This window comes from Nomascus leucogenys, chromosome 4 (assembly GCF_006542625.1).
Source record: "Nomascus leucogenys isolate Asia chromosome 4, Asia_NLE_v1, whole genome shotgun sequence".
Classification (NCBI taxonomy): domain Eukaryota; kingdom Metazoa; phylum Chordata; class Mammalia; order Primates; family Hylobatidae; genus Nomascus; species Nomascus leucogenys.
The window spans coordinates 73,677,049-73,693,333 of NC_044384.1; the positions used below are offsets into that span (position 1 = coordinate 73,677,049).

Below are 16,285 nucleotides of genomic sequence, written 5' to 3' on the forward strand. Positions count from 1 at the left end.
GACAAATGGGATCTAATTAAACTAAAGAGCTTCTGCACAGCAAAAGAAACTACCATCAGAGTGAACAGGCAACCTACAGAATGGGAGAAAATTTTTGCAACCTACTCATCTGACAAAGGGCTAATATGCAGAATCTACAATGAACTCAAACAAATTTACAAGAAAAAAACATTTTAGTTCTTAAAGGTACTATGGGGAAAGAGCACTGAAATGACAATAATGCATTTTTAAACAAATTCCTTGATTTTCAAAGAAATTGAAGCCAAAGGAAACTCATGATTCAAATGAATACGTATGGCTCATTTTATTCAATACTTATACTTACAGAATATATGCAAATAAGACTTTCCAATGATTAATATTAGTATTTAAGACTGATAAACTTTTGAAAGGGCAGTTAAAGGTTATCTTCTACTATTTTCTAACTTCAGAAATGCTTTTGTTTGGAAGGTGGGAGACAAAGTTTCAAGGAGATTAAGTCCCAATATTCCCATTTTAAATCTCTCAAGCTTGTGCAGGCAGGGCAGGTAAACATGAAGTTTTTAAGGATAGAAGGGTCCTGAGAGATAGAATATGTCTCCTACATAACAGGTACTCAGGTTATATTCCATGAATAAATGCAATGAAAGAATGGATAATACAGCTGGGGAGTTCAATATTTTACAATAAACTCATATCAAGCAATATTTTTGCAATAGCAATTACTTATGTTATCTTCATTTTTAAAGAACATACTTTATCTATCGTTTGCATAAATTGAATGAATATATAAGAAAACATATGTACGTAACAAAACATATAGATAATAAAATCTGGAAACAGATAAAAACATTCCCTTTTTACTTCTGAAGAAGCTAAAAGTTCGAAGAAGGTAATAATACACACAATAGTGATAAAAAAATAGAAAGCGATAAATTATTTTTAATATTCTAAGATTCATCTTCCTTCCCAAGGATTATTCCTTTATTAATATTAATAAACTTTACTAGTTTTGTATATGTTCACTGCAGCAATCACATCAGAAAAAGGAAAACACAAATGCTCAGCAATGAAAAATTTTATATTTTGTACATATTTTTTGCTAAAACAAGACCACAGTATTTGTGTGTATGTATAATTTAACTCATTTTCTTTCCTCGCTAGCTATAACAAAACACACCTTCGCACATCAATGTACTTGTGTATCTACTGTGCCACCTGCGATGGTCACATATTTCCATCCTTCGGATGCAACTGAAATTTATAGGATCCATTCTACGGGTTCTTTTAAAAATAAGTTGCGAAAGATAAAGCGCATGCATCTTTATTTCCTAAGGGTGTAATAGTATAATGGAATTGATGGGTAACGGCATACATATTTTTTAAATGTAATATTTACCAACCTATTTAAAAGTAATCAAGCAACTTAAGACTTTAGGCAGAAGTGTAAAACACCCTCAACAAATATTGTGGCTGGAACACTGTTTCATTTGTCTTTTAATTTAAATTCTTAGACCAGAAATGTGAAGGACTTTTTCCTGCATACACAAGTAACTTGTAGATCTGGAAAAAAGTATTTGCCCAATTTTAGACTTTTTGATGATTTGACTGGAAAGAACTCCCTGTAAAATGAAAATGTACTTTTCATCTAATGTGTATATATATATAAAAGATTATATCTGTTATATACATATATGGTATATCAGTACTATATATCATACAATATATAATAAACAATAGGCCGGGCACCTTAGCCCATGCCTGTAATCCCAGCACTTTGGGAGGCCAAGGCGGGCAGATCACAAGGTCAGGAGTTTGAGACCAGCCTGGCCACCATGGTGAAACCCCTTCTCTACTAAAAATAACAAAAATTAGCCAGGCGTGGTGGCAGGCACCTGTAAATAGCAGCTACTCGGAAGGCTGTTTATTTGAACTCTGGAGGCAGAGGTTGCAGCGAGCCAAGATTGTGCCACTGTATCCCAGCCTGGGTGACAGAATGAGACTCTGTCTCAAAAAACAAAAAACAAAACAAAACAAAAAACCCACCTTAATTCAACACTGGCCATAGGACAAAATTTTAAAAGCCTTTGAGCTTAACATTCAAGACTTTCCAAAACTGACCAGTTTACTCTCCCTCAACACAGGGTAGACTGCCTCAAGTCCATCTGCCAGGCCACTTCCACGCCACACCCCAGTTTCATCCTGAGCCTGGGGCACACCCCTCCTATTCTGTGGAACTCTGCCTGGCGCAGGGCTTCACCCTCCGTTGAATGCCCGAGTACTTGAATTGCTACTTGCCTTTGGGGATTAAATCAGAAGCCCTATGGAATGCTAAGAAAACGCGCTGTGTGCACTCCCCCTATGCTGACTGAGGAAGCACTTCCAGCTCTATGCCTGTTACAGCTATTTTATTTTATTTTATGTTATTTATTATTATTATTTTTTGAGACAGAATCTCACTCTGTTGCCCAGGCTGGAGTGCAGTGGCGCGATCTCGGCTCACCACAACCTCTGCCTCCCGGGTTCAAGTGATTCTCCTGCCTCAGCCTTCCAAGTAGCTGAGACTTCAAGTACGCACCACCACGCCTGGCTAATCTTTGTATTTTTAGTAGAGATGGGGTTTCACTATGTTAGCCAGGCTGGTCTCAAACTCCTGACCTTGTGATCTGCCCGCCTTGGCCTCCCAAAGTGCTGGGATTACAGGCGTGGGCCACCATGCCCAGCTGTTACAGATATTTTACACCCACAACCTGTATCTAGCACAGAGCATCTCTACTCATGTGATGAAACTTTTGTAAACAGGAAGGTTGTGAGCTTTTAACAAACTTGATTGGTATAATTCATGGGTAGACACCTCACTGCTGGCTGCCTGTGCAAGCAAAGCATTCGTGAGCTTCCATCTCAAACTAACCCAGCACCACAGACCTCCATGCAGAGGGCAGGTGGCAGGGGACGGTGGGGGGAAGAAGGAGGACAGGGAAGGGAGGCATGGGAGGGGCCATGACACCAAGAGAGCACAAGTATGGTGAGCCCCAGGGCTGAGTGGATGCACTTTCTTTGCTTCTAGTTCTTGCCCAAACAGAGAAATCCCTGGCCTCAAATTCATTTTATCAGCCTTTCCACTTGAGTTATGTTCAGTTTCCTTACCACCAATCACTCGCTCAATTGCCTGTTCAAAGTGTTTCTGATTTATGGAATCTGACAGATGCCTTGCAGCAATCAACGCAGCTTCATTACAGACATTAGCAACATCAGCACCTAAAAAATGAACACAGAAGAGCTTACCCACCGAAACACGCCCAAACTGATCAGTCACACGATATGGACGGCCAAATCCATAGTTAATTTTTAAATCAGCAGTACAATGAATAAAGGTTTTGTGTAAATATAGTTCTGTTTTGACTCATGATAACCCTAAGCTATTCTAGCATTTAATGTAAGCCTGGTATAATTCTGGCCCTCTGAACTAAGATGAAAGTATTAGTAGTCAATAGATAATTACAGGCAACTATTTACCGTAATAGACAATATGGCTCACATAACAGCAAACTAAGACAGCATCTAAAAATGCTCATTTAAATAACTTAGTTCTATTACTTGTGTTGGGAAAATGGCTTGCATAGATATTAGGTGAAGTACTGATGTATGATGAGAAACCTAATTTTTATAATCACCTAGTACATTCAGTGAAACAACTAAATTTAAATGTAGCTAAAAGCTTGTCAAATGCTTTTTAGATCCATCTCTTTAAATTAACGTTTCAGTTAAGTATATGGTAGCACAAATAAGCTACAGCATACCATCTGTGTTAAATAAACAAATATTAAAACATTATAAATTTCAAAGTCCAAAGACAAGTAAAAAGTTAGGACCCCTGGAACATCTTCTGACCACACTATTGTATATAGTCTTTTCATACTTCTCAAACTGTTCTTTTTTTATTTTATTTTGCATTCAGAAGGAGAGAAATAGGGAATGGGAAAGGATCACATTTTACATTAAAAAATTACTGGAATAAGCACATGAAAAGATGCTCAACATCACTAGTCATTAGAGAAATGCAAATCAAAACAACAGTGAGATGCCAAATCACACCAGCTAGGATGGCTATAATAAAAAAAGACAGTGACGAGTGCTGGCAAGGATGTGGAGAAACTGGGACCCTCACACATTACTGGTGGGAATGTAAAATGGCACAGGTAATTAAAACAACCTGGCAGTTCCTCAAAAAGTCAGAGTTACCATATGACACAGCAATTCCACTCCTAGGTATATACCAAGAGAAACACCACAAAAAATCTGTACACCAATGTTCATGGCAGCATTACTCATAATAGCCAAGAAGTGGAAACAGCCCAAATGGCCATCAACTGATGGGTGGATCAACAAGATGTGGAATAGCCAAACAATGGCACATTTACTTGGCCACGAAAAGGAATGAAGTTCTGATGCCTGCCACAATTTGGATCAACCCTGTTCATTATGTTAAGTGAACATAAGCCAGGCACAAAAGACCACGTTTTTATTTTATTTTTATTTTTTCGAGACGGAGTTTCGCTCTTGTCACCCAGGCTGGAGTGCAATGGCGTGATCTCAGCTCACTGCAACCTCCGCCTCCCAGGTTCAAGCGATTCTCCTGCTTCAGCCTCCTGAGTAGCTGGGATTACAGTTCCCCACCACCATGCCCAGCTAATTTTTGTATTTTTAGTAGAGACGGAGTTTCACCTCATTGGCCAGGCTGGTCTTGAACTCCTGACGTCAGGTGATCCACCTGCCTCGGCATCCCAAAGTGCTGGGATTACAGGTGTGAGCCACCGCACCTGGCCAAAACCACATTTTTATATAAAATGTACAGAATAAAAAAACCTAGAGAGACAGAAAGTTTGTCTTGAGACAGAATCTCGCTCTGTCATCCGGGCTGGAGTGCAGTGGGATGATTTAGGCTCACGGCAACCTCGCCTCCTGGGTTCAAGCCATTCTCCTGCCTCAGGCTCCCGAGTAGCTGGGATTACAGGCATGTACCACCATGCCTGGCTAATTTTTGTATTTTTAGTAGAAACAGGGTTTTGCCATGTTGGCCAGGCTGGTCTCGAACTCCTGACCTCAGGTGATCCACCTGCCTCGGACTCCCAAAGTGCTGGTATTACAGGTATGAGCCACCGCGCCCAGCCCAAAATGTTTTAAAATTATAGTAATGGTTGTACAACCCTGTAAATATACTAGAAACCATTAATTGTATACTTTATACAGGTGATTTTCAGTTAACTTTATTTCAATAGAGCTTTTAAAAAAACACTTAGGAATAATTCCTACAATATTTATAGAAAAAATTGATACATTGTCAGGAACTTGTCACAAAATACTCCAGAGGAAGCAGAAAGAGAGGAGGATATAGATAAAAGTAAGGTTAGATGTGAATTAGTAATTGTTCCTGAAACTAGGTGATGGGTACAGATGGGTTCATTACACCATTTCCTCAAAATCTGTGTATGTTTGAAATTTCCCATAATAACAAAGTAAAAATAGTCAGGCACAGTGGCTCATGCCTATAATCCCAGCACTTTGGGAGGCTGAGGCAGGAGTATCACTTACAGCCAGGAGTTTCGGGCCAGCCTGTGCAACATAATAAGTAAGACCCTGCCTCCACAAAATCAAAAAGTTAGCTGGGCATGGTGGTACATGCCTGTAGTCCCAGCTACAAACGAGGCTGAGGCAGGAAGATCACTCGAGCCCAGAAAGTTGAGGCTACAGTGAGCTATGATTACACCACTCAGTCCATCCTGTGCAATTAAGCGACACCCTGTCTCAAAAAAAAATAAAAATGAGAATATAAACTTAGGAAGCCCACAGTAAAGAAGTGAAAAGGTAAGAAAGTAAACCGGTACCTGGTAACTGTTACTGATTTTAATATACTTCTAAATAGGGTCCTCGTTATTTTCCACTCACCTGAAAACCCTGGAGTTAAACATGCCAGTTTTCTTGCCAATTTATCCTTCTCCAGGGTACTGTCCAGTTTTAGTGGTCAGAGATGAACTTTGAAAACAGAAGCTCTTCCTTTTATGTCTGGTGGTCCTTTTGAAATCATTTTTAAGGAAAAGAAAATCATATTGAAACAGTCACACCTACACTCATGAGCACTGGACCTGCCCCAGCAAACATCATCTCACCAATAAAGATCTGCCTGTCGAAACGCCCCGGCCTAAGCAGCGCAGGGTCCAGGATATCTGGTCGATTGGTGCCAGCCAAAATGACGACATTTGTTGTTGTATTAAAACCTGAAAGATAACAAAAATGCAAACGCTATTAAATGACAAGAGGCAGAAAGCAACAGTGCACCATCAGGAACATATGAGCACTGCAAATTCATAGCTACAGTAAACACATTTTCTATTCATTATCCAGTGTTTTTTTTTTTTTTTTTTGAGACGGAGTTTCACTCCTGTTGTCCAGGCTGGAGTGCAATGGCGTGATCTCAGCTCACTGCAACCTCTGTGTCCCGGGTTCAAGCAATTCTCCTGCCTCAGCCTCTCAAGTAGCTGGGATTACAGGCATGCCCCACCACACCTGGCTAATTTTTGTATTTTTAGTAGAGACAGGGTTTCTCCATGTTGGTCAGGCTGGTCTCGAACACCTGACCTCAGGTAATCCACCCGCCAGGGCCTCCCAAAGTGCTGGGATTACAGGCGTGAATCATCGCCCCTGGCCTATCCAGTGTTTTTTAAGTTACAAACTTGAATTATTTTTCTTACTATTCAGCTTGTCCTTGAAAATAATCATATATTAGACTTAAAGTTTTATGAGTAAATTTCCTAAAGACAAATGACCAAATATTTAAATTTATTTAACTAGAAATTTAGAAGACAATGTCAATTTTAAAAATGTCTTAGAATCAGATTAAATTGGCAAAGGATGTGTCTGACACCCTGGGCCACAGGACAACCAACTGCCTATCTGAAGGCAGAGATCAACCTCTACTTCCCACCTCTTCTCCACACTCAAGCAGCTCAGTGTTACTGCCCATTTCTCAATGTAAATGCCATGGTCCCAGGTCCTTCACCCTCAGGAACCTGGCCGGCAGGAGCTCCTGGGTGAATTTCCCTCAGATGTGGTGCTCCAATGTGAACGCGACATGGGCTGACCATCGCGGGACGGAGGATCTCTACCTCCTTATTCTGCCCCTATGCCTGGCTTCATCACTGAAGCCAGTTCAGTACTGGCACTGTGCTTCCCCTTTCTGCACAAACAACCAAGCATCCACATTTTTATCTTCCAGCAGGAAGAACACATGGCATCCTGAGAAGTGGCTTTCCTAAATGAAAGAAAAGCTGGCTAGCATGGAATGACTGCTACTCTCTTAGTAAAAAAGTATTCAAAATTTGCTAAATTCACATTTGGTTAGGCTTAGATTTTCCTTATGCTTCAGAGATGGTGATGATTTAGAGAATGAGATGGTAATTCTTTTGTGACTCATTTCACCAATTCTTCTCTTATTCAAACACCAGACACAAACAGCATGTTAACACCAATATTAAGTTATGCAGGCTGCCAGGAAAAAATATTTTGCTATTATTTGTATTAGTATAAAAGGGCCTTTTAAAAGAGCTGTTTGTTTTAGGGAATGCTTTTTTTTGTTTGTGATACTCAATATTGGAATAAGCACTCTCATTTTGGGGACATGAAAGGCATAAGAAAGTGCAGCTTAAACTCAGGAGGCTGAGGCAGGAGGAACGCTTGAACCCAGGGGTCAGAGGATGCAGTGAGCCGAAATCACACCACTGCACTCCAGCCTGGACGACAGAGTCAGACTCCATCTCAAAAAAAAAAAAAACAAAAGTGCAGTTAAAGATACAAAAGCCTTGACCACTCACCATCCATCTCCACCAGCAGCTGGTTGAGTGTGTTCTCCTGCTCACTCTGCCCTCCAAAGTTGCCTCTTCCTCTCTTCCTTCCCACCGCATCAATTTCATCGATGAAGAGGATGCAAGGGGCATTCTTCCGCGCAAGGGCAAATAAGTCTCGGACCTTGGCAAAAACAGAAAGAGAGTCACCTGACCAGAGAATATTATGTATTCTCTGAATAAGAAATGAAATAAATCAGCCAGGCACAGTGGCTCATGCCTGTAATCCCAGCACTTTGGGAGGCTGAGGCGGGTGGATCACCTGAGGTGAGGAGTTCGAGACCAGCCTGACTAACATGGGGAAACCCCGTCTCTACTAAAAATACAAAATTAGGCAGGCATGGTGGTGCATGCCTGTGATCCCAGCTACTCAGGAGGCTGAGGCAGGAGAATCGCTTGAACCTGGGAGGCAGAGGTTGCAGTGAGCTGAGATTGAGCCATTGCACTCCAGCCTGGGCAACAAGAGCAAAACTCCGCCTCAAAAAAAAAAAAGAAATGAAATAAATCTTCAGCTTCCTGTCCCATGTGCAGACAATCTTTTTGTGATACACACTGTAAGGTACATTTTTTTAAAGAGTTAAAACTAGCAAAGAAGCAGCAAATGAGGAGTAACCTGGGTAACCGACTTAAGGTGAGCAAATCTTTCTCAGATCCCATAAATTACTGCATATGTAATAAACACTGATAATATCTGCTATTTTTGTAACATCAACAAATTAACATTATGTATATACCTACACAAAGACAACACTGCAGAGCTGTAAATTTTACATTCAGTTCAAAGTTCAGACTTCTCTAGAGTTCACATTTCACGCCTAACACAGTTTAATAACACGCTGAGGCTACTAAGCGGTCTATGCAATCACACACACACAGTGAAGCCAAAGACCATCCAAGCCCATCAGCTCATCCCCAAAGAGGGGGAGGGGGTGACAGCCTTCGTCTGCCACCCACTCCACCACAGACCATCCTGATAGCACATACCCTCAGACAAACCTGCAGTCAAGAGGAGGAGGAAGAGCCACTCAGCGCCTCACCGTCAGTCACCTGCCCCTTCAAGGAGCGTCAGAGACAACTCTCCACCCGCCCACTCCCACCCCCTACCCCTACTTCACTGGCCAGAAGTCCAGGTCTTCCTGCCTGGATTTCTGGATGTTCATTCCTACACTGCTCTGAACACATCCCCTAAAATAACTGGTATCCTTCTCCAGCCTCCCCTCTGAACTCCAGATCTGTGACCTACAGACCCACACCTTCAAAGTACATCCATCCTGTCCCGGCATGAACAGGAACTCAGCCATTCCAGCAAGCCTGAAGCAGGAGTCTGCATCTTCCCCTACAGGCTAGCTGCAGCTGGGGTCCATCTCACACCCCACTGCTGCTGCCAAAATAACTGCTGGAAAAACCCCTGCTTGCTGAGGCTCAGGCCTCGTGGCAGGCACTCCACCCCACTGTGCCGTGGGTCTCCCCCGGCCTGACTGCCACTAGGCACGATGTCCTCAGTGATTTCCATCCATGTGGCTCTCGGTCTCTCAGTTCCCTGACCACTCCTTCATTCACCTTTTACTTCACTCTGAGAAGACCAGCACTGCCAAGGTTGCCTTTTAAACCACCATCTTCAAGTCATCTACTCTCTGAGCACCCCCGCCTATCATCTGGCCGCACAGACACACTCAGGTATCTTACGCCAACTCTTTACCACTTCTTAGCTCTCGAACCCACCAGGCCCACCCTTCCCCACCACCACCCACAGCTCCTCTCCTATCTTCAATCTCCCCCCATCCACATTGTGTCTCATGGCCCATCATCATTAACACCCAACTCCCCCTCATTCCCTATTTTTCTATGACTTATCTGCACAGCAACAGCAAAGTGTGAAACAGATATGAAGGTGAGGCCGGACAAGGTGGCTCACGCCTGTAATCCCAGCACTTTAGGAGGCCGAGGGCAGATGCATCACCTGCAGTCAGGAGTTCAATACCAGCCTGGCCAACATAGTGAAACCCTGTCTCTACTAAAAACACAAAAATTAGCTGGGCATGGTGGTGGGCGCCTGTAATCCCAGCTACTAAGGAGGCTGAGGCAGAATCACTTGAACCCGGGAGGCAGAGGTTACGCCATTGCACTCCAGCCTGGGCGACAGAGCAAGACTCCCTCTCAAAAATAAATAAATAAATAAATAAATAAATAAATAAATAAATAAATAAAAGAACTCTTAAAATTCAACAACCAAAAGAACCCCCCGCAAAAAAACCCAGTTAAAAAATGAGCAAAGGATCTGAATAGACAACTCTCCAAGGAAGATATACAAATATACAAATGGCCAATAAGCACATACAAGATGTTCAACATCACTCCTCATCATGGAAATGCAAATGAAAACCATGAGATACTACGCCACACCCACTAAGGTGGCTATCATCAAAAATCAGACAATAACCAGTGTTGGTAAGGGCGGGGAAACATCAGAACCCCTTACACACTGCTGGTAGGGATGGAAAATGGGCAAGTAGTTTGGAAAACAGTCTGGTGGTTCCTTAAAATGTTAAACATAGAGTTACCATTCGAAAACATTATGTTAAGTGAAAGAAATCAGGCATAAAAAAACCACATTTGTATAATTTCATTTACACAGAATGTCTGTACTAGGAACCTCCTTTGGGTAGTTTGCTTAGGACTCCCGATTTATTTATTTATTTATTTTTACCAGTAGTACAATTTAATTTTTAATTTTCAATTTTGGTGAGTATACAGTAAGTATATATATTTATGTGAATATATAGTAAGTATATATATATAATTAGATGTTTTGACACAGGCATGCAATGTGAAATAAGCACATCATGAAGAATGGGGTATCCATCCACTCAAACATTTAGCCTTTGAGTTACAAACAATCCAAGTACACTCAAGTTCTTTTAAAATGTACAATGAAGCCATTATTAACTATAGTAAATCTGTTGTGCTATCAAATAGTAGATCTTATTCATTCTTTCTATTTTTGTACGCATTAATTATCCCTATTTCCCCTACACCCCTCCCACTCTTGTACCAGCCCCAGTAACCATCCTTCTACTCTCTATGTCCATGTGTTCAATTGTTTGGATTTTTATTTTATTTTATTTTATTTTTTTCAGGATTGCCTCACCAAATGGAGCATGTGTATATATATATCTATATACATATGTATATAGATATATATATATACATATGTATATAGATATACATATGTATATATATATACATCTATATACATATGTATACATATATATACATATATATACATATGTATACATATATACATATATATACATATATATACATATATATACATATGTATACATATATACATATATATACATATATATACATATATACATATATATACATATATACATATATATACATATATACATATATACATATATACATATATATATATATGTATACATATATACATATATACATATATACACACATATATACATATATACATATATACATATCTATACATATATACATATATATACACGTATACACATATATATACATGTATACATATATATACACATATATACATATATACATATATATACATATATATACATATATATACACATATATATACGTATATATACATATATACATATATATACACATATATATACATATATATATATATTTTTATTATACTTTGGGTTTTAGGGTACATGTGCACAATGTGCAGGTTTGTTACATATGTATCCATGTGCCATGTTGGTTTGCTGCACCCATTAACTCGCCATTTAGCATTAGGTATATCTCCTAATGCTGTCCCTCCCCCCTCCCCCCACCCCACAACAGTACCCAGAGTGCGATGTTCCCCTTCCTGTGTCCATGAGTTCTCATTGTTCAATTCCCACCAATGAGTGAGAACATGCGGTGTTTGGTTTTTCGTCCTTGCGATAGTTTACTGAGAATGATGGTTTCCAGTTTTATCCATGTCCCTACAAAGGACATGAACTCATCATTTTTTATGGCTGCATAGTATTCCATGGTGTACATGTGCCACATTTTCTTATTCCAGTCTATCGTTGTTGGACATTTGGCTTGGTTCCAAGTCTTTGCTATTGTGAATAGTGCCGCAATAAACATATGTGTGCATGTGTCTTTATAGCAGCAGGATTTATAGTCCTTTGGGTATATATCCAGTAATGGGATGACTGGGTCAAATGGTATTTCTAGTTCTAGATCCCTGAGGAATCGCCACACTGACTTCCACAATGGTTGAACTAGTTTACAGTCCCACCAACAGTGTAAAAGTGTTCCTATTTCTCCACATCCTCTCCAGCACCTGTTGTTTCCTGACTTTTTAATGATGGCCATTCTAACTGGTGTGAGACGGTATCTCATTGTGGTTTAGATTTGCATTTCTCTGATGGCCAGTGATAATGAGCATTTTTTCATGTGCTTTTTGGCTGCATAAATGTCTTCTTTTGAGAAGTGTCTGTTCATGTCCTTTGCCCACTTTTTGATGGGGTTGTTTTTTTCTTGTAAATTTGTTTGAGTTCATTGTAGATTCTGGATATCAGCCCTTTGTCAGATGAGTAGGTTGCGAAAATTTTCTCCCATTTTGTAGGTTGCCTGTTCACTCTGATGTTAGTTTCTTTTGCTGTGCAGAAGCTCTTTGGTTGAATTAGATCCCATTTGTCAATTTTGGCCTTTGTTGCCATTGCTTTTGTTGTTTTGGACATGAAGTCCTTGCCCATGCCTATGTCCTGAATGGTATTGCCTAGGTTTTCTTCTGGGAGTTTTATGGTTTTAGGTCTAACATTTAAGTCTTTAATCCATCTTCAATTAATTTTTGTATAAGGTGTAAGGAAGGGATCCAGTTTCAGCTTTCTACATATGGCTAGCCAGTTTTCCCAGCACCATTTATTAAATAGGGAATCCTTTCCCCATTTCTTGTTTTTGTCAGGTTTGTCAAATATCAGATAATTGTAGATATGCGGCATCATTTCTGAGGGCTCTGTTCTGTTCCGTTGATCTATGTGTCTGTTGTGGTACCAGTACCATGCTGTTTTGGTTACTGTAGCCTTGTAGTATAGTTTGAAGTCAGGTAGCGTGACGCCTCCAGCTTTGTTCTTTTGGCTTAGGATTGACTTGGCGATGCTGGCTCTTTTTTGGTTCCATATGAACTGTAAAGTAGTTTTTTCCAATTCTGTGAAGAAAGTCATTGGTAGCTTGATGGGGATGGCATTGAATCTATAAATTACCTTGGGCAGTATGGCCATTTTCACGATATTGATTCTTCCAACCCATGAGCATGGAATGTTCTTCCATTTGTTTGTATCCTCTTTTATTTCATTGAGCAGTGGTTTGTAGTTCTCCTTGAAGAGGTCCTTCACATCCCTTGTAAGTTGGATTCCTAGGTATTTTATTCCCTTTGAAGCAATTGTGAATGGGAGTTCACTCATGATTTGGCTCTCTGTTTGTCTGTGATTGGTGTACAAGAATGCTTGTGATTTTTGTACATAGATTTTGTATCCTGAGACTTTGCTGAAGTTGCTAATCAGCTTAAGGAGATTTTGGGCTGAGACGATGGGGTTTTCTAGATATACAATCGTGTCATCTGCAAACAGGGACAATTTGACTTCCTCTTTTCCTAATTGAATACCCTTTATTTCCTTCTCCTGCCTGATTGCCCTGGCCAGAACTTCCAGCACTATGTTGAATAGGAGTGGTGAGAGAGGGCATCCCTGTCTTGTGCCAGTTTTCAAAGGGAATGCTTCCAGTTTTTGCCCATTCAGCATGATATTGGCTGTGGGTTTGTCATAGATAGCTCTTATTATTTTGAGATATGTCCCATCAATACCTAATTTATTGAGAGTTTTTAGCATGAAGGGTTGTTGAATTTTGTCAAAGGCCTTTTCTGCATCTATTGAGATAATCATGTGGTTTTTGTCTTTGGTTCTGTTTATATGCTGGATTACATTTATTGATTTGCATATGTTGAACCAGCCTTGCATCCCAGGGATGAAGCCCACTTGATTATGGTGGATAAGCTTTTTGATGTGCTGCTGGATTCAGCTTGCCAGTATTTTATTGAGGATTTTTGCATCAATGTTCATCAAGGATATTGGTCTGAAATTCTCTTTTTTGGTTGTGTCTCTGCCAGGCTTTGGTATGAGGACAATGCTGGCCTCATAAAATGTGTTAGGGAGGATTCCCTCTTTTTCTATCGACTGGAATAGTTTCAGAAGGAATGGTACCAGTTCCTCCTTGTACCTCTGGTAGAATTCGGCTGTGAATCCATCAGGTCCTGGACTCTTTTTGGTTGGTAAGCTATTGATTATTGCCACAATTTCAGAGCCTGTTATTGGTCTATTCAGAGATTCAACTCCTTCCTGGTTTAGTCTTGGGAGGGTGTATTTGTTGAGGAATTTATCCATTTCTTCTAGATTTTCTAGTTTATTTGCATAGAGGTGTTTGTAGTATTCTCTGATGGTAGATTGTATTTCTGTGGGATCGGTGGTGATATCCCCTTTTTCATTTTTTATTGCATCTATTTGATTTTTCTCTCTTTTCTTCTTTATTAGTCTTGCTAGTGGTCTATCAATTTTGTTGATCTTTTCAAAAGACCAGCTTCTGGATTCATTAATTTTTTGAAGGGTTTTTTGTGTCTCTATTTCCTTCAGTTCTGCTCTGATTTTAGTTATTTCTAGCCTTCTGCTAGCTTTTGAATGTGTTTGCTCTTGTTTCTCTAGTTCTTTTAATTGTGATGTTAGGGTGTCAATTTTGGATCTTTCCTGCTTTCTCTTGTGTGCATTTAGTGCTATAAATTTCCCTCTACACACTGCTTTGAATGTGTCCCAGAGATTCTTGTATGTTGTGTCTTTGTTCTGATTGGTTTCAAAGAACATCTTTATTTCTGCCTTCATTTCATTATATACCCAGTAGTCATTCAGGAGCAGGTTGTTCAGTTTCCATGTAGTTGAGGGATTTTGAGTGAGTTTCTTAATCTTGAGTTCTAGTTTGATTGCACTGTGGTCTGAGAGACAGTTTGTTATAATTTCTGTTCTTTTACATTTGCTGAGGAGAGGTTTACTTCCAACTATGTGGTCAATTTTGGAATAGGTGTGGTGTGGTGCTGAAAAAAATGTATATTCTGTTGATTTGGGATGGAGAGTTCTGTAGATGTCTATTAGGTCCACTTTGTGTAGAGCTGAGTTCAATTCCTGGATATCCTTGTTAACTTTCTGTCTCATTGATCTGTCTAATGTTGACAGTGGGGTGTTAAAATCTCCCATTATTATTGTGTGTGAGTTTAAGTCCCTTTGTAGGTCACTCAGGACTTGCTTTATGAATCTGGGTGCTCCTGTGTTGGGTGCATATATATTTAGGATAGTTAGCACTTCTTGTTGAACTGATGCCTTTACCATTATGTAATGGCCTTGTCTCTTTTGATCTTTGTTGGTTTAAAGTCTATTTTATCAGAGACTAGGATTGCAACCCCTGCCTTTTTTTGTTTTCCATTTGCTTGATAGATCTTCCTCTATCCCTTTATTTTGAGCCTATGTGTGTCTCTGCACGTGAGATGGGTTTCCTGAATACAGCACACTGATGGGTCTTGACTCCTTATCCAATTTGCCATTCTTTGTCTTTTAATTGGAGCATTTAGCCCATTTACATTTAAAATTAATATTGTTATGTGTGAATTTGATCCTGTCATTATGATGTTAGTTGGTTATGTTGCTCGTTAGTTGATGCAGTTTCTTCCTAGCCTTGATGGTCTTTACAATTTGGCATGTTTTTGCAGTGGCTGGTACCGGTTGTTCCTTTCCATGTTTAGTGCTTCCTTCAGGAGCTCTTTTAGTGCAGGCCTGATGGTGACAAAATCACTCAGCATTTGCTTGGCTGTAAAGTATTTTATTTCTCCTTCACTTATGAAGCTTAGTTTGGCTGGATATGAGATTCTGGGTTGAAAATTCTTTTCTTTAAGAATGTTGAATATTGGCCCCCACTCTCTTCTGGCTTGTACAGTTTCTGCCGAGAGATCGGCTGTTAGTCTGATGGGCTTCCCTTTGTGGGTAACCCGACCTTTCTCGCTGGCCGCCCTTAACATTTTTTCCTTCATTTCAACTTTGGTGAATCTGACAATTATGTGTCTTGGAGTTGCTCTTCTCGAGGAGTATCTTTGTGGCGTTCTCTGTATTTCCTGAATCTGAATGTTGGCCTGCCTGCTAGATTGGGGAAGTTCTCCTGGATAATATCTTGCAGAGTGTTTTCCAACTTGGTTCCATTCTCCCTGTCACTTTCAGGTACACCAATCAGACGTAGGTTTGGTCTTTTCACATAGTCCCATATTTCTTGGAGGCTTTGTTTTTCATCTTCCATCACTGATACCCTTTCTTCCAGTTGATCGCATC

At 40.0% G+C, this 16,285-nt stretch overlaps 1 protein-coding gene across 1 annotated transcript in view; it reads right to left on the reverse strand.

Annotated features, from left to right (window-relative positions):
* The window catches only part of LOC100587567 (AFG3-like protein 2), a 36,483-nt gene that overhangs the window by 2,842 nt on the left and 17,356 nt on the right, over positions 1-16,285 (reverse strand). The window contains 4 exon segments of the mRNA XM_030810033.1: positions 3,127-3,237; positions 5,926-6,051; positions 6,147-6,254; positions 7,848-8,001. Coding sequence (XP_030665893.1) covers positions 3,127-3,237; positions 5,926-6,051; positions 6,147-6,254; positions 7,848-8,001 — 499 coding nt within the window.